This window comes from Sander vitreus, chromosome 3 (genome assembly GCF_031162955.1).
Source record: "Sander vitreus isolate 19-12246 chromosome 3, sanVit1, whole genome shotgun sequence".
In the NCBI taxonomy this organism is placed as follows: domain Eukaryota; kingdom Metazoa; phylum Chordata; class Actinopteri; order Perciformes; family Percidae; genus Sander; species Sander vitreus.
Window position 1 is genome coordinate 4,262,761 of NC_135857.1, and position 18,920 is coordinate 4,281,680.

General features: G+C 39.0%; 4 protein-coding genes across 4 annotated transcripts; 3 read left to right on the forward strand and 1 right to left on the reverse strand.

Annotated features, from left to right (window-relative positions):
- The first annotated feature begins 715 nt into the window (after window positions 1-715).
- Window positions 716-3,006, forward strand: guca1c (guanylate cyclase activator 1C). The gene is made up of 4 exons (XM_078243202.1): window positions 716-910; window positions 1,403-1,552; window positions 2,082-2,169; window positions 2,808-3,006. The coding sequence occupies exons 1-4, from the start codon at window positions 716-718 to the stop codon at window positions 2,942-2,944; spliced, it is 570 nt and encodes a 189-aa protein (XP_078099328.1). The 3' UTR covers window positions 2,945-3,006.
- A 1,494-nt stretch (window positions 3,007-4,500) lies between these two features.
- Window positions 4,501-5,907, forward strand: thrsp (thyroid hormone responsive). Its single transcript, XM_078245781.1, has one exon. It carries the CDS (start codon window positions 5,218-5,220, stop codon window positions 5,632-5,634), a length of 417 nt encoding a protein of 138 aa, XP_078101907.1. The 5' UTR covers window positions 4,501-5,217; the 3' UTR covers window positions 5,635-5,907.
- A 79-nt stretch (window positions 5,908-5,986) lies between these two features.
- ndufc2 (NADH:ubiquinone oxidoreductase subunit C2) lies at window positions 5,987-8,365 on the reverse strand. The gene is made up of 3 exons (XM_078245782.1): window positions 8,131-8,365; window positions 7,392-7,535; window positions 5,987-6,182 (listed from the first exon to the last, which is right to left on the reverse strand). The coding sequence occupies exons 1-3, from the start codon at window positions 8,267-8,269 to the stop codon at window positions 6,133-6,135; spliced, it is 333 nt and encodes a 110-aa protein (XP_078101908.1). The 5' UTR covers window positions 8,270-8,365; the 3' UTR covers window positions 5,987-6,132.
- Window positions 8,366-11,176: 2,811 nt separating this feature from the next.
- rab30 (RAB30, member RAS oncogene family) lies at window positions 11,177-17,702 on the forward strand. The gene is made up of 5 exons (XM_078245784.1): window positions 11,177-11,322; window positions 12,991-13,089; window positions 13,179-13,262; window positions 13,374-13,557; window positions 15,940-17,702. The coding sequence occupies exons 2-5, from the start codon at window positions 12,997-12,999 to the stop codon at window positions 16,188-16,190; spliced, it is 612 nt and encodes a 203-aa protein (XP_078101910.1). The 5' UTR covers window positions 11,177-11,322; window positions 12,991-12,996; the 3' UTR covers window positions 16,191-17,702.
- The last annotated feature ends 1,218 nt before the right edge of the window (window positions 17,703-18,920 follow it).

Below are 18,920 nucleotides of genomic sequence, written 5' to 3' on the forward strand. Positions count from 1 at the left end.
AGCGCCATCTATGGGAATGGCGAGCTAAACTCATTTTCAGGACAATAGCCGTTACATATACATAGCCATTATTGTTTTTAATTTTTTTAAATATGAATCGATTTTTGGAATCCTATGAATCGATTTTGAATCGGTAGAGCTTGAATCGTGATACGAATATGAATCAATTTTTTTGCACACCCCTATTGGTTAATTCCCTAAAGAATCCCAGAGGTGTGTGATAACCTTAGTGATGGCTATGCAGATGAGAATACAAACTAATGGTACTATGAAAACACCTCACTAAAGGGAAATGTAAAAACTGAACACAATAAAGAAAATGAATATGGAAAAAAAAATAGACAAAAGAAATGTGACTTTGGCCACTAGCTCCTTGGAGGAAGTCTTCAATTAAACCCTATACTTTTCCAAAAGTCAAGGGTTTAAACTAATAGTTACACAGTAGAGACCCAGCTCCCTTGGTAACCAAGCCCACTTTAGTCAAATAGCATGCAATGTCCTGAGTTTCTCGGAAGACTTGTGCAGTTATCCTATTAAAGGGTTATGCCTCCTTTTGGCTGTGCAAAGACTTAAAGATTAAGGTGGTCGTTGCTTGAGATTTCAGCCAGACCTCAGTGCTGCCAGTGCTCTGTAGGAACACTGTCCTCTCTCACCTCATGCTCACCACTGGCTCTCTGCAGGACTCTGGACCAAAATCATACATTTTAGAGGAATAATGGGTTCCTATAACTCCAACCTGGATGATATCATGGAGGAGGACATGCACCACTGGTACGCCAAATTCATGAGGGAGTCTCCTTCAGGACTTATAACGCTCTTTGAGCTCAAGACTATGCTTGACATGAACGGTATGACAGAGGAGTCCAGCAGCTATGTGGACCAGGTCTTCATCACCTTTGACATGGATGGGGTAAGAAGACACCTGCAGCACATTTCTTCTTCCCTGAACAGGGAAGACAGCTGACAGCTGATGAGACAGTTGCTTGGTGAATTCCTGATGCATGAACCTCAAAGGATGAATCTAGTAGTAATAGTATTGTAGAAACAAACTTTGCAGTGGAAATAAGAGGCCCGCTGCAATATTTCAAATGGTTTTACGTGACATTTTAAACAGTTTGTGGAGGTTTCTGAATCAATTTAGGTTAGACTCTTCTTTATTCTGTCGGTAGCCCCCAGAACGAAGGGTTATACATTGTAAATGAGAAGTACATCATTAACAGTATCTGTAAATATCTGCTATAGTTTCCTTAACATTGCATTACCCCTATAGCCATCGCATAGAGTGATAAAACGATAACTGATACAATTCCTATTTTGAAAATCGTAATCGAAATATTACCTTTTGGTGTTGCTGGATTTATAGTCCTTCCACTAACGGTTTCTCTCATGTGTCCTTTCGCAGGATGGCTATATAGACTTTGTGGAATACATCGCAGCAATAAGTTTATTACTGAAAGGAGAAATTAACCAGAAACTAAAGTGGTACTTCAAGCTATTTGATCAAGATGGAAATGGGAAGATTGACAAGGATGAACTGGAGACCATATTTAAGGTACAGTGTATTTTGCATTGAACGTTTTATACTTAGAGGTTCACAGATCTATGGGGCTGAGCAGCTCATGGTTTTCTGAATTGTCAAGCTTATAAGCTCTGCTCTGAAAGATAAATGGGCCATGTACTGAACATGACACTTAATCCATGGGGGCTTCTTATCCAACTCAAAGTCTAAATGTGTCCATGCTTACTGTGTTACCTAGTTCAGCCACTAAAGTAGTCACACAGTAATTACCCTACAGATTACATGACAGCTCTTCACCTTGTCACTATTATGTTAACTATTATATCAATAACTGTAGGTACCGACACCTTTTCACCTAATCAGAGTCAAATCCTGATCTAAAAACTGTGGAATGCACTTCACTTAGCCATGCAGTTCAGGTTGCTAAATATCATGTTTTTAGTAGTCGTTTTAGGGTTAGTAGTAGGTGTAATAGCCATATACTGTTAACAAGTCTCCTAGTTAGTCATTGCAAGTGTCCATTTACCTAAGAGTTAACTATCTGTGTGAACTCTTCTATCAGGCTATTCAAGATATCACCAGAAATTACGACGTCCCTCCAGAAGAGATTGTAACTCTTATATATGAGAAGATTGATGTCAAAGGAGAAGGTAAGGAATAGTGTATTGTCAATTTAGGAGTTATATGTAATGATAGAATAATGTAGTAGCCCTGAACATAACAACAGTTCAGTCAGGAACCATCTCGTCATAGATTTAACCATTTATGGAAAGACTCTCTTCTAATGATGCTCTCTGGATCAGCCAAGCAGCATGCTAAGCTGAAACAGGGAGCACACTGCTGAGGCCCTCCTGTACACAAGAGTGGGCCCAATCCAAGACATTAAAACCATTTCAGAGTTAAGTTATGATGACACTCATGAAGGTGGTGAAGGCAAGCTTTGCCAGCAGCAGCGGTGTGAGGCAGCATTGGAGTAGCAGGAAGCAGTGAGGAGTAGGGAGACATTTAAATGGACCGCCTGATGTGAAAAAATGGCTGTGATTGGTTGTGACTGGTGGGAATGATAATTCAATTAGTGGGCATGTGACTTCTGTGTCCTACATGAACTAACTTGCTTCATTTTTCATTTGTTAGAAAAAATGTCACCAAGACCAGACCAGCCCAATGAGCTAAAGCATGAATATGAACCATCGATAAACACTCTAGTAGTCTCCAATTGAAAGAAATTTGAAAGCCCCTGATTTATGTTTTGAAATGTATTGATGCCATTTTCGACTTGGCTCCTCAGGTGAGCTGACACTGGAGGAGTTCATCAGTGGAGCCAAGGATCATCCCGACATCATGGAAATGCTCACCAAGATGATGGATCTCACCAACGTCCTGGAAATCATTCTTAGAGGCCAACAGAAGAAAGATGCGAACTGAATCTAGAAACAACCAGCTAGATTGTGGGGAGAATTCAGAACTTTTTTGGAGGGTTTTCAGCATGCAGCAGTGTTGAGGAAACAGTATATGTGCTTGATTGGTGAAGTCCCGTCTCAAACTGCACAGATTGAACTGAATGAACTGACTGAGCACTCCGACACAGTAGATCTCTCTGTATGTCGCCCGAGGGAAGCAGAGAAGTTGTCTTCTTCCCTCTGCTTGTGCTCTCAACTGTGACCCTTACGTTTTACAAAGTTTTTGTTTTTTTTACCAGGTGATGTGTTTAGAAAGTCTCAGTGAAGGGAGACACCCATCTGCTTTCAGATTCCCATCATGGTTCGAGTAGATGGTGCAAAGTAAGGTAAATAAATGCCTTTGATTTTTTTATTAGGATCTCATTGAGCAGGAAATATTGTGTGGGACTCTTGGTTTACAGAACTGTCTGGCACAAGAAGACAACTGCCAAACTCTTAATGACAATATAATACAAAACGTAATTAGAGAAAGCACTTCCTATGCCTATGTTAACCCTGTACATCTAAAACACTCACTGAGATAGTCTGTTCCTTGTTTTGTGTTGTTGCTCATGTAACATCAATCTGCATGAAAACTGCACTGTTGCTTGTATAAAAATTGGATGGTAACTGAATATACTGACTGAATGTAAAACTGACATGAAATCCAATGCTTTACTTTGCAGTTTTTTCTTTTTTTTTAAAGAAAATAATCTTTACACTGTATTACTTCTGTTCCATCTTTGTTCGTAGTCACAGTACCTAGGTAAAGACTGCTAGCAGAGAATGTTTAATAAGGGGATCTCAGGATATCATTTTTTGTCTAGTAATTTTAATGTTGCATTCGAAAGGGGAGGCTAAGAACATACACACTGCTAGTTGTTAGATTTTTTTTAAAGTCGCTTTTTTGTTCTACATATATTATTATTTTTAAAATATCAATGACGTCATAGTCCTTCACTGACCAATCAGCATTCATTAGCAGAATGCTAGCGTGTTACGGGCAACAACGACTCAACCTGTAAGAAATTGAAAGGACACAAGTACTCGTCCATTCAACTTTTGACCTATAATCCATGTTGAACTTGCAAAAACTACAATCAAATCTGAGATTTCTCAACGACAATCAGGCGAAAGAGACAAATTTAGCCGTCTAGCTCCATAGACTCCCATTCATTTTGCACTGGACCGCGATCACCCCCAGTGGAACTGCAACCAAATTCGGTACAATGGGGCTGAATAGGGAGTGGACAGGTTCTCCATAGACGGGCTCTGGTGCAAGCTAGTCAGTTGCAGAGTATGAGGGAGTGCCACGCTAGCAGCTAGGCGAGCATTATAACGTGTGTTCCAAAGTGACGTCACGTTTGTCTCTGAAGTAAAGGCTGGACTACAATAGAGCTGTTTGGAGCAGTTTATGAACAGTGTTTTCTGTTGGAGATGGTAAGTCCCTTTGGGGTGGACTTTGGGCTTTTTCACTTTGTAAATGAGTAACATGCACAAAAAAGATATATAACACAATAAAGGAAACAGGAAAAAGCCAAAAAGCATAATATGAGCACTTTAAATGATCAGGGGTGAGAAAAGTTATACAAAGTTATGCATAAAAAAACATTATCAAACCACAAAGTCACATATAGCATTTAGAATCATTGTTATTCATGGGTCACTCAACATATATTTAAAATCCTGCCTGATCCCAAGAGCAGCCATCCTATTCTGAACAATAATCTTTGTCTTTTTAAGTGACACACACTGGTATGTTGTGCTTTGTATTTTGCAATATTATTTGCCAACTGATAACAGAAAAAAATGGTATGCCATCAGAGTTCAAGTCTCTAAGATAACCTGCAAATATAAACACAGCTGACCTTGGTTTAACAGCAAGGTTATTTTTGTTGGGTCCACAATTTGACATCCCTCAGCTCATTTTTTAAAACTTAAAATAATATGTTCAAAACCATGCTCTCACTGGGTCATGCAAACATAATTATCTGCATGTTTAATGATTTGAAATTTGGTCAGACATTATTATGACCTCAGAGAAATAGCAGGTTGTGTAAATCAAATAAAGAGAAGAGTTTGACTCCACATAGCACTCTAAAGGTATCGGGTGATGCAGTTACATAACTGGACTGATCAACCCATCTGTGCTAAGCGTATAAATTCACCGGTATCTGCTCTCATGGTTTTGCACTGCACACTGCTTCCTACTGTCAGCCACCACAGCACAGGAACAGCCAACCACATCCAACTGGAACCATGCAGTCTGCCGAAGCCAAATTCATCAAAAACAACCTGCTCCTGGCTCTGAGACGATATGACTCAGCCGTCAGTGACATGGAGCAGACCATTCTCCTACCGAGCCTTCTGCGTGACGTTCCCTCTGATGAGGTGCAGGACTGCGAAGCAGCAGAGGAGTCCTGCAGAGACCTGTACGGCAACTACCTGATGTTCAAGGCCATAAGAAACACAGTGGAGTGCAGCCTGATTCTCCAAGATGACCACAAGTCCAACAACACAGTGCTCAACAAGACCCTGGAGCCTCTCTTGGACACGGATCCTGAAGCTCTCTTCCGCTTCCACCTGAAGGGACTGTTCTGTGTGATGAGCGACCTAACCAAGAAGACTCAGAGCCTCACTGAGAAATATATGGACATCATTGGAGCGGCATATTAGAAAACATGTAAGATATGTGAACATCAGGCAAAATATCGGGTGTTTGTAAAAGTGCTATATGCTGTATGTTACTAAGTCACCTGCACATTTCAAATGTCTTAACTGTTTACATTCAGTGACCCCATATGTCTAAATTAATGGATATTGAACAAACGTGTAATGTTAAACCTGATCAATTCTCTCTCTTCATTTGCTACCTGTCCCTTGGACACTGTGTTGAAGATTAAGCAAAATGTTGATTGATTAAATGATCATGAACCACAGAGACGTGTTCTAGGCTTGTTTTATGTCCAAACGCAAACACTCATCATGCTTACTGTTTTGACTAATCAGGAAAATTTCAGCCAGAAAATGTTGAAGACGGGTATTGTTTTTATTTACATAACTATATTTCACCAATAAATGACAGAAAGATTTCACAAAAACACCACTCAAGACAGATGGCAGTCTGCAAGTGTTTTCTCTCTCCCTCCCCTCGTCTTCGCCAGCCGCCGACACTTAGCGCACAGGATGGAAGGGCTCGACAATCTCTGCAAAGGTCTTTTTTTCTTGGAAGATAAAAGAAATAAGAGAGAAACCATTTGATAAGACACATAAGTGGGCCATGTTTTAAAAAAGTGAAAATGTATGAATGTCACATTGCACTTCAAACACTACAGAAAGTAAGTCACAAACTACAAAGCATGGGGCTTCCTAATCTTGCTTTGCCAGACAGGGTCTGGCTAGTCCACACGGCGTTCCGGGATGGGAGAAAAACGTGCTCTGGTTTATTGGCATTTCTTTGAAACCAATCACAATCTTCATGGGCGGTGCTAGGCAAAATAGCCTCGGGAAGGAACTTGTTTCGGTGGAACATTCAACGTTCAACGGTTGTTTTAGTCGTGCAACAGAAAACTCAGATTGGACAGATAGTCTAGCTTGCTGTCTGGATTTACCCTGCAGAGATCTGAGGAGCAGTTAACCATAGTCCTCACAAATCCACCGGAGTTCAAAAAACACAAAGAAAGCGGAAGGTACCTGACATCCGGTGGAATTTCCTGCGGCAGCGGAGCAATCCCGGTAGTGGAACGTCATAGATATAGACTAGGGGCTTTCTAACCTCATATTGAGCACTTTTTAAGATTCTGGTCCGTTATTAGCATATGATTGCCATTAGGGATGGTAAAATATAGGAAAAATATACTAAGAACATAGGATAATGTGCAATAGAATGACAGACCATACAGAAACAAAGTAATACAAGTATGCTGCATAGTGAATTCATACAGAGCACTGCATGCTTCTCTTATTAAATAAACAGACAATACCAACACTACAGTTCCTTCTTTGACATATTGTTCCTCGGTTTGATGAAAATCCACCTGACTATTATGCAACAAATTGTCATCAAAAATCAGTCAGTGGTGGCCGGACTGGCTCAGTGGCTAAAGCAGGCGCACATATACATGGAGGTTTATGCCTCGACGCAGAGGTCTAGGGTTCGAGTCCGACCTGTGACGATTTCCTGCATGTCTTCCCCCTCTCTCTCCCCTTTCTCACCTAACTGTCCTGTCAAGTAAAGGTGAAAAAAAGCCCCCAAAAATGATCTTAAAAATAAATAAATAAACAAAAATCTGTCAGGAATGTACTTAACTGCACAGATAGGTGGATGAAGTGGGGCTAAATAGTGTACTTCCCCAGACCTTAATAACTATCAAATATTAAGAAACGTGCATCAAAGATCAAACATGAGGACAAAATACTAAAAACTCACTTACCCTTTGCTGCAAATTCCTCCGGGTGGAGTCTGACGTACTCGTTCATATCTCGATCAAGTCTGGCGAAAGTGTAATTTTCATGTTTTGTAAGGTGGTAGCCGATGAACCAACCAGCTGTTGCCATTAGGAATTGTCGGGGAACCCCTAAAAAAGGAAAATGAGACAAATGAGTGTGTTTTTAGCACACAACAAGACTAGAATATGAACTTTGCGCTGAAAGCATCAATACAAGTCAAACTCAACATTATAATAAAATTGTAAACAAAGTATAAATATACTTGATTACATTGCATATACAGTTTGGGATCTAAAAACAACAACAACTCTGAAATAAGTTAAAATGAGCGCCAAAGACAATGTTTATTGTTGGGTGAGTTTATTGTTCATTTTGTGTTTAATAAAGCAGATATGACGCATGCTATTACTTACACTGTTCTTTGTCTGTCGACAGTGATGTAAAAGTTATATTTTTATTGTTATATAATTTTATGAACCGAGCATTTTGCGGTTATTTATCCAGTTAATTTGTTATTTTGATTTGAGACATTTGAGAGCAGAGGAAAGATAGGTGGGTACCACACACTTTCAGCTATCATCATAAGTTAACGTGACACAACATGTTGGCCTTTGGCTAAGGGCAGGTCACTTTGCTTTTTGATTAAATGTCCCATTCGCCTGATAGGAAAGTGCACCTCCGCAGACAAGCTAAGCTACCAAGACAGCTAACAAACATGCTAACCTGATTTGAGCGGCGGCCTGTGGTGTATTGCATTATGAAGCATCGCGGAACACCAGCCTATAACGGCCAGCCACACCGAGTTCCTGTTGACGACTGCCGGAGGAGGGAGAGACTTTCCCTCGTCTGGTATGAACCCCATAACGATGAGTTTCCCCTTCAATTCAGAAACCAACGTGACCTCCCAGCCGCCTGCGTTTACTTGTCGGCTATCACCTCTCGTAGGAAGTCAAGGGCATGGTGTGCAACAGAATAAAACGTCCGGGCACAACTGAACCGCTTTAGTTCCGTCTATTCTGTAACCTAGCAACCAATGTCAGATGATACAACTTTGCATTTACCAGTAAAGGTGATTACTTTTCGATGACATTACATTGATTATACTTTGTAATACAATAACATATACATAACACTCGTATCCACTTACGTTAAATGGGATATTTACATTAAACGAGGCTCGCTGTAAGCAACTTTTAACAGAAGGACTCGCACCACATTATTTATCTGAGCTTTACCAGAGCCCGTCTATGGGCCCTACTGTCCTTATTAGACATTCTCTGGCTTTACACAATTTACACCGGCACGCCCTCTCCGCTCCCTTGGTGCTGGTCTCCTGGTGTAATTCGGGTCATTCCCATAGACAGTTAAAGAAAGGTCATTCCTCAAGTAAACAAAACATCTGTTGGTTGGTTGTAGACCATTCTTCTCCTACCGTTAAATCTAGGTTGAAAACCCACTTCTACTCGTAACACATCATCCTTTCTGCGTCCTTCACAAACAAACATGTTCACTTATTGTTACTGGTTTTGTATTGTTACTGTTTTAGCTAATGCTGTTCACTTGTTTTGTTGCTGTGTGTGTTATTACGCGTTACCTTAATTGTAGAGTGCATTGAGACCATGTTTAATGGTGATTTAACTGATTGAACTGAACCACTAACGTTAACGTTACTAGCTACCACTAGCTAGTGAATTTTGGTAACGTTAATGGGTTGGCAAGTTAGCTAACGTTACTTTAGCTAGTAAAAGATAGCGTAAGACTTTTTAGTTAGCATTAGCTAGCTAGTTCTCGCAGTAGCTATTGTATTATCAGTAGTTAGCTAGTTAGTAACGTTAGTCTTATAACATTCGTAACGTTACAAAAGCAGCAAAACACCTGTATTGAGTAAAACGTGCTCAACTTGAAGAATCCCCATTTTATTAAATCGTTGTCTCATGTCTGTTAGCTATAACTTTAGTTTTTGATCTGTATTGTATGTGGTTGACGACGGTCTAGCTAATATAAACATTAGTTTTTTAACAATTTAGTTAGCGGAGGGATACACGTCCAGATTTAAAAATAAGGTGTTGACAAATTATAATAAAAAAAATACATTTAAAACTGATAATTTGAATTAATATTCACATTTGCAAATTGAAAACACGTTACTGTGTCATTTACATCTAACTTTGATGAGGTATGAAAAACATTCCTTACATAAGTAGTTCATTATCATACAATGTCTGTACTTGTAGTGTCTCAAACTACTTATGGCCGACATGTTTTACCACTGACACATCACATTTATATGACGAGGCTCTTTGGAGTTCGATGGAAGGGACTTTGACTTTGAATTTCTCAAACTACACAGTCAGAGTTTCATTATATTTGTAGCCTACATGTTATCTAAAAAGTACTAAGTTCAATGGTATGTGTCTTGAAGTTCTTGATCTCTGGAAGGGACTTTGACTTTGAACCATTTTACTCCCTAGTTTGAAGAATGCTAAGTATTTGTGCATGGAGTAGGCTATAAAAAACTACTAATACATGTTAATTATACCACATCAAAGGTAGACGAAAAAGCCTTATTCAGTTTCTCTAGAAAGGACAAATCGGTACTTTTACTTTAAAAAATCTCTAAATTCATAAAGTAAAAGTTCTTAACTTTATACAGTTCAAGATGTCATTCGAACACAAAATCAAAGAATAAAGTAAATTTCCACTCACAATTTAGTGTTTTGTTTTTTTAATTTATAAGACACACGGGTTACGTGTTTTATAACTTGCAATTGTAAACATAATACAATTAAGATGATTTCAATGTTTGTTTGTTTTTTATATATGGTTTGTCAACACCTTATTTTGTAAACCGGACGTAGTCACACTTGTATATGATCCCTACGCTAACTTCATCGCTAGCTCTCGTCTGCTCGATCTGAGCCGTTCGAATGCATGTATCGATATCAGATCGATATCAATGTACGGGTGCACTACAATGCCGGATGTAGGAGCGACGGCTTGCTTGACCGCATGAAATAGGCTACAGCTTATTTATTTATTTATTTATTTATTTTGTTTGTTTGTTTGCAAACTTTACAAATATGTTGTACAGTGTTTGAACAATTCGGCATCGTACTTACAAAACATATTAAAAAAAACGTATTTAATGATTAATAAATAAAAAACTCAAGAAGAAAGGCACTTCAATATGCAAAGAGATAAAAGAAGGTAAAAAAAAGAAAACAATGCAAAATACAGAAAATGCAATACAAAGAAAAGGTGAAATGGAATGTAGGCTATAATCACATTTCCTTGAAAAAATCTTGCAGTACATCAGCTATATAAATACTTGTCTTATCATTAATAATTTGGATAGAGTCAAAAAAATTCCGAAATTCAATTCTGAAATGAGTATAAACTGGCCGAGATTTAGAAAATTTCGATTTATGGATATGAAATTTCCCCTGTAGAATTAATAGGTTGACAATCCTATATGTATTGTTTAGTTGTTTTTTTTGTTATTATAATTAAGAATAACATCTTTTGCTTCCAATTGAATTACGTGATTCTTTTGAATATTGAAATAGTTTCCAATGTTCTTCCAGATGAAATAGGCTACAGCTTGGAATAAAAAGACAACATTAAGCAACGTAGAAATGCTTACGTTACAGCTCCGAATAGCACTGAAGTGCAGTAACGTTACTCTAGTAGATGTACTTTGCATGTGAGCTGATGACATCATTGCTTGCAGTCCTCCTCCTCCTCCTCCTCCTCCTCTTCCTCCTCCTCCTCCTCTATCAGACAGGCTGCTGCTGCTGCTGCTGAGGATACACAGCCAGAGGAGTTATGCCCTGCCCAGCAGCGGCTTTGCCTATTTGATGAGGTGACCTATGCATACCGAGTAGTTGTAAATCCGGGGAATTCCCCGTGTTTTTGGTAAGTAAACCATTTTCAGACTCGTTTCGCAGGGCTTACTGAGATTTCCCCCCCCTCCTGCATCTGCCAAAATGGCTATAGAGTCGCACGGTAGCTGCTACAGTTGCTACTGTTGCTAGCTTCGCCCTAATGGCTATCAACTCCGACTGGAAATGAAGCATTATTAGGTATTATAAGCAACTGAACGTTAACTCAGACCAAATTCTGTGCAGAATGCTACCATGTTAACTTCGCGTTACAAAACAAGACAAAAGGGCGAAAAAGGAAATGCGACACAGGGGATATTTGAAGTGATTTCAGTTTAATTAAACCCTAAAGTATGGTTGATTGCATTCAGGGTGGCATTCCGAGATTTAGTGCGTCATGCAAGCAACAGTTTGATCTCTTAAAATGTTTTTTTTTTTTTTTTTTTACGAGAAATGTAGTTTTCACGCACGTATGACGTTAGGCCTGGTTCTTGAGCAGATGCAAACTGCAGAAAATACTAAAATTGTATGTTACTACCGTTGTATAAATGCATTTTTACATGCCGCTGTGTGGACGCAGACAAAATATACAGAGCTCCAATATAGCCACACATCTGCTTTTTAATATTGCAGATTATTAACCCAAACAGTGGTTTGATCCTCCGTGGCTCCATTATCCACCCAAAAGTAGGGCACGGTCCCTTAAAACTGCCAAAAAAAAATAATAATAATAATCACTGTGCACGTATATAACAGTATGATGTAGAAATGGGTTATACCGATGGAGAAGTGACAGAAAAAAACAAAACATTAATGTAGTGTATTAGTAATATTGTTCTCAGTTTTTGAGGCTAAAATGATGGAAGGTAAAGGACAAAATACAATAATTGTGTATTTTATGATTTATATGAATACCAGAGATGGCGAGAACTACAACTAGGGATGGGCGATATGGACAAAATCCAATATCACGATATTTTTGACCAAATACCTCGATATATCGATACCGCAACGATATTGTAGTGTTGACTATTGGTGCTTTCACAAAATATTTACACAATGAGGTTTTTGATAAATAATCATCAGTAATGTGGATATAATGACTAAGTGTCACAGTTACAGCAGTCTGGTAAGTTCAGAAAATGACATCACTTTACTGTAATGCAGCCTTTAAAACCAGGAAAAGACAACACTTATGCCATATTACAATATCCAAAATCTAAGACGGTATCTAGTCTCATATCACGATATCGATATAATATTGATATATTGCCCAGCTCTAACTACAACAGTAATTACTACTTTATTAAACTAAGATTTGAAAGAACAGAAACCTTTTGCTATAAGTAAGTAGTAAGGAAAATTGACATTTCTATTTATCGTACAGTTTCCAGTGCTCTGGATTCAAATACGGAAGATCTAGACCAGGGCTCACAATTCATCTGGTTCGTGTTAGTGAAGATTATTCAGGTCAAACGTCAGCTGGGATCTCTCCTGGGGATGCATGCTTGTCTGCCAGTTTCACAACCGTTTGTTAGTTTACTCAGCATCTTCACTGTGTGCCTGCAGGGCTTTTCAGAACTTGTACCAATTGCATCGACACCAGCTAGAGACAAATGAGATCACTTTGGTCAAATGCAGTGATTTCATTTGAATGCATTTACTTATCACCCATTTCTTTTGTTCCTTATTTCTTCCACAGTTTAGCATGAGCATGGAAGATTATGACTACCTGTTCAAAATAGTTCTGATAGGAAATGCTGGAGTTGGGAAGACATGTCTTGTCCGGCGTTTTACTCAGGTTTGTAGAAGTCTGAGTTTATGAGTTTGGAGTTATTGAATTACAGAGGATCAGAGTATCAAACTATATATTTCTGTTTTATTTTTTAGGGCCTTTTCCCACCTGGACAGGGGGCTACTATTGGAGTAGATTTCATGATTAAAACAGTGGAAATCAAAGGGCAGAAGGTCAAGGTACACAATGTTTAAATTATTTTTCAAATATAAAATCAGATGCCTTTTTCTTTTCTTTTCTGGTGATAGTTTAGATGGAAAGTCACTCACTTCATGTATTATGTTTTCCAGCTGCAGATATGGGACACAGCTGGACAGGAGAGATTTCGCTCCATTACTCAGAGTTATTACCGCAGTGCCAACGCCCTTATTCTTACGTACGACATTACCTGTGAGGACTCCTTCAGGTGCCTTCCAGAGTGGCTGAGGGAGATTGAGCAGTATGCCAACAACCAGGTGGTGACTATATTAGTCGGTAAGACGCCCTACTTCAATAACTGATGGACATCTTTTATGACAGAGCTCATTGTTCATTATGAGAAAACTGCCCTGAAATCGCCAAACTCACCAGACTCTATACTCTAACAATACTTTTAGCTAGTGCTGTCAGTTAAACGCGTTATTAACGGCGTTAATGCAAACCCATTTTAACGGCGTCAGTTTTTTTATCGCGACATTAACGTTTTTTTTGGCCTGGCAAACTTTGTAGTTTTTTTTCACATGCTGTTGCAACAACTAGTAACGTTAGAAAAACTACAACACCACACCGGATCTAGCTAGACCGGAAACAAAACAACAGGCACGCCGCACACACTTGTTTGGGCTTGTGAGCCGGCCAAAGAGTAGTAGGCTAACGTTACGTTTTGAGTGGATGGCGAGCGCGAGACGCAGAAATGGATGCCAAGAAGATTCTGAATGGAAAGTTTACTTTTAAAAAGTTGTTGAGGGGGACAGTAGTTTCACCATACACAGCCTGTACGACACGGAGAAAGCTGCCCAACTGGAACTGTTGCCAAGTGCAAACACTGACTCATTAACCGGTGATCACTGGACGTCAGTGAGTAATCAACATTATTTAGGAGTTACTGCACACTATATTGACTATGTATATCAGCATACAGTTTTAGGACTGTGTTGTTTGTATCATTTTTTTGACTGTTTTTGTCATTTGGGACATTGTCCACCCCCTTTTCTGTCCAGGAGAATTGTTACATTCCTTATTAGAAAAACGTAAAGGTTACAAATGTCCTGCTGTGGCATCCGGTTTTTGGACCATTTTGTTTGTACTGTATAAGTAAAGTGTTAGTGTTACATCTCAGGTAGGTAGGTACTTGTAGGAATTGTGCAATAATGACAGATTCACGCATTTTTCTTTTGTTTACAGTAAATAAATAATAAACAAATCCAAATCTTAAAGTCAAGTTCATAAAGTCACTTTCTTTGCATTCATTTGATTCCCAATCAAGATACACTGGTAAGAATGGCTTTCCATTGTTAATATGTACTTAAATGCAAAATAATACAATTGTATTCATGTGATAAAACATGCGATTAATCGTGATTAACTATAGGAATTTGGCGATTAATCGCGATTAAAAAGATTAATCGTTTGACAGCCCTACTTTTAGCGTATACGGTCACATGTAAACCATACCTGCCAACATTTGGTTTTCAAAATCTGGGAGATTTGTGCGGGGGGCATGGCGATACATTGCAATATAAATGAAAACATAACTTAATTTATGATGGTGCCGCTGTGTTGTGTGCTGGGTTATGTCATTTTTTCCAGCCGTTAAAATCAATGCGACACACCTTACAAAAAGCATGGAGGTTGTAGATATGACTATGTAAGATGCATGTAAATTGTTGCGCCCAACACTGTTGAAACGTACAGCTACATTCCGATTTCTTTGCGGGAACACCGCCTTCACCCGCCATTTTTATCGGCTCGCTTTCGGGTCTGAACTTTCCGCGAAGCTTGCGCAGAGATCAACTGCGCAACTGGGTTATAGGTTGCCAGGTTGAGGGTTATAGGTTGCCAGGTTGAGGTGACAAACGGGTTGAAAATTGCATTATGGTGTGTGGATTGTGTGAATAGGATGCATTTCATACAAGATCTGGCAACTGGTCAAGATTAGACAAACATATTGGTCCGATTATTTATAAAGGAGTTTGGGTCATGCAAATTACGGGAGTTAGGGCTAAAAAAAAACGGGAGTGTTGGCAGGTATGATTTAAACGGGTGAAAGGGCTGTTTCATGTTCAACAAAAAGGATCTTAGTCTTTAACAAAAAGGTCGACCTCTGTAGAGATCCTTTCCAAAATGTTGTCGGACACTTAGAGCAACAACCTGAGCATGTCAGGGGTAAAACGAGCACTTTCAGTGGTCGTGAATTGAAGGTGCGCAATTACCCGTTAACGTTACATTGCAGTACATTGCATTGTTGTTTCGCCTTGCTTAATACTGGATCCGTTTCCAAAAGTTGCTGTTCCCATCAGTCTCTTAGACACAAAATCATGAGACATTAGGGTCCAGGTTGAAAAATACCGAAGTTAACCTTTAAATGTGAGCAGGAATTACCGAGCTGATGTCAGAGGCAATTTCTGATAGATTTGCAAAAAAGTCAAAGCCAGTTTTGTTTGTGTGATTTCACTTCTCAGGAAAGAAACCATGCTTGTCTGGAATAAAACGCCCCCGCACTGTCTTTGCCCACATCCACCCCGCACATGCACGCACACACATACACCTCCACTTCCATCTGTCGCATCCTCACCCACCACTGTTCAGAAAGAAGATCTGCGTTGAGATGCAAGAAAGCCACATTCTTACTTGTTACCGATGTTGTATGTCTTACAGGTAATAAAATAGATCTGGCAGAGAAGAGAGAGGTTCTCAGACAGAGGGCTGAAGACTTCGCCGAGTCTCAGAGCATGCTGTATCTGGAGACCTCCGCCAAAGAGTCCGACAATGTTGAGAGACTTTTCCTCGACCTGGCCTGCGAACTCATTCAAGAGGCTAAGCAGAACAAGCTGGATAACAATGACACTGCCCCAATGCCCGGTGAGGGTAAAACCATCAGTTACTTGAGCTGCTGCAACCTCAATTAGAGAGAGCTCAGACTTCTGGCCGTGGTAACTCAGCAGCCATTGACTGTAGAGGGCAGATGGCCGAGCCCCCAATGCCTCCGTCCTTCTAAAATGGCATAAAGCCACTTCTTAATCTCGTCATTTCTAGTCCCATGCCTTTTTTTTTAAGCTGCACACAGGAGTTAGTCAAAGTTAGTTTGGCTTCCTAGGAGCATGCATTTTAGATGCTGCCAGTTTGGATAACATTGTCCTCAATGCAGCAGGATGTAAAGTGTGTCTGCCTGATGCATCCAGGAATCTGAGTAGGGCTCCATTTTGTCCTCCTAATGGCGAAATGGCAGCATTTTCCTGTTTGGGCTTTAGGATCCATTTTCATTAAAACACATCAATAGTCACCAGCAGTATTACTTGAGCAAAAAGTTCTACCAGGTATTTTGTTACAGATTCCACATCGCTGACAACAAGCGTCGCGATCATTGGAGGTTATCAGTACATGGTAACAATATGTTTACATACAGTACGTTTTTGAGATTACCAAGTCTGATCAAGTTGCAAAAAAAAAAACGTTTGCAAACTTACCCCTAAAATCTGTTGCACAATCATTTATTCCCCACTATTTTTTTTTTAACATTTTTTCTGCTCAGAGAATGGCATACAATTGAATTAACTTTCATAATCTCATTTCTCAGTAGTTATTTGCATTTGCACACAAACTGTGAAATATTTGTTTCCAATAGAAGAATTTTACTTGCTGCTAAAATATGTTTTTGTGTCGGATAACATGAACTAAAACACATGTATAAACACTACATTGAAACAGTATTCTGTGACACCATTATTTTTTAGCATACTTGCAGTGCTTGCGATAGGTCCGTTGGTATAGTGTGAAGCAATTGGAAAGGCCTCAGATATTGTCAGTCATCAGTAGAAATTATAAACACTTTACTCAAAAAGACTTTTTATTTGACTGTCAGCTGTTTCTTTTATCCACAGACATGGATATTTCTGCCTTTTGTTGTTGCTGCCTAGCCATGAAATTGTATCACTTCTTATTTATTTGAAGGGGTATGTTCATGTAGTTTCGTGTATGACTTGTTGTAGCTACTTCATATGCTTTTATTGTGAAATTTCTTGATTGTCCAGCATGTTTTTGCCATGATTTGTAGTGTCTAACTTTATCTATCCTATATTTGCCATACCTGTAATGTACTGTATTGCACAATGCCATATACTGCACACTTTATTGTTTTTATTGTAGCATTTTGTCTTTTGTTGTACAGATGTGTAGTACATTTTGGCACTTTGCTTTTATATTTTTTAATTACAGTAATCCCTTTGTACAACCAGCGAGCATTTTGTTTTGCCTTTTACCTTAGATTTAACAGCAGTGATTTATTGTTAATCCCTTGTGTCTTCACTGTCAACGCAATATGGGAAATACAAAGGAAAACACTATTGGGATGTCGTGCTTCTTTTTCTTTGTGTACAAAATATTACCAACATAACACTGTAACATTAAATAATTACACTAAATATCGTCTCATTTGTCAGATTATTACTGTTTATGGTCGGTCATTGCCATGATTGCTGCCTTGCCGCGGTGACGAGTAGCTCTGTGTACGTTTTATTTTGAAGTTACCTACCGGAAATGTGAGTCGGCTATGTTTGGATTGACGCCACTTTGACGCGTTATTATGGAACCCACACAACTTCTAGGCAAGACCCGCCCTTCAATAGCTTTCACACGCTACTATTGGCTAGGCGTCCATGCTTACGCAAGGTAACGTAACCCGATTTGTTCAGGTCCTATCCCCTGACCAATCGGCTATCCTAACCTTAACCACTCGAGGTCAATGCCTAATCTCAACCAATCGAGCGGCTTCGTAGGGCGGGTCTTGCCTAGAAGTTTCGTGGGAGCCATAATAACCTCTTGCAGTTCCTCGCTGTGACCATTGAGGGCTGCAGGAAACACACTTCTTTTAAATACACTCAGATCAACATAGGCTACTGCTTATATGTAATGAAACATATCCAGGTTCAAACAACTGGTAAATAAAAACGGCCTGTTGCTAACTTGGACTTAGACTTAGACTTCTCTTAATTGATCCTTTTGGGATGGCTCCCGCAAGGAAATTAGATTTCCAGCAGCAGATTTCAGCAGCTTACAGAACACTTGTACAGAAAATAAAAAGGTATAAAATAATACAGTATAAGAATAACAATAACAATAAACTTTTAGCTAAATATAGGAAGTAAACAAAATAAACTACAGATAAATAAAGATAAATATATAGGACTGTGTACGGCATTGTGTTATTATACAGTGAATAAATGACATTTAGCATAAATTAGCAGTTAAGAGCAGTTAGATCTGTCCAGGTATGTATGTGAGTAGATTATTAATTAATTGCACAGTGAATGAGTGAGGGGCCACTCCTTCCCTTCCTTCCTGTTCTGTTCCTTCCTCTTTACCCTATTTCCTCCTCCCCCCCCCCCCCCCCCCCTCGGTCCACCTAGCCCTTATACATCCATGCTACAAGCAGATGACAGATTTTTTGATGGACTGCTACTACGTTTAAAACATATTTAACATATATATTATAATCATAATAATGATTTTTTTTTAATTTTATATTTAGAATTCAATTTACAAATATTCAGTCATCACAGTCCATAAACATAAAACCATACATAAATAAGTGCAAATAATAGAATATGAAAGTAAGTATGAGAGTAATAATTTAAACATAA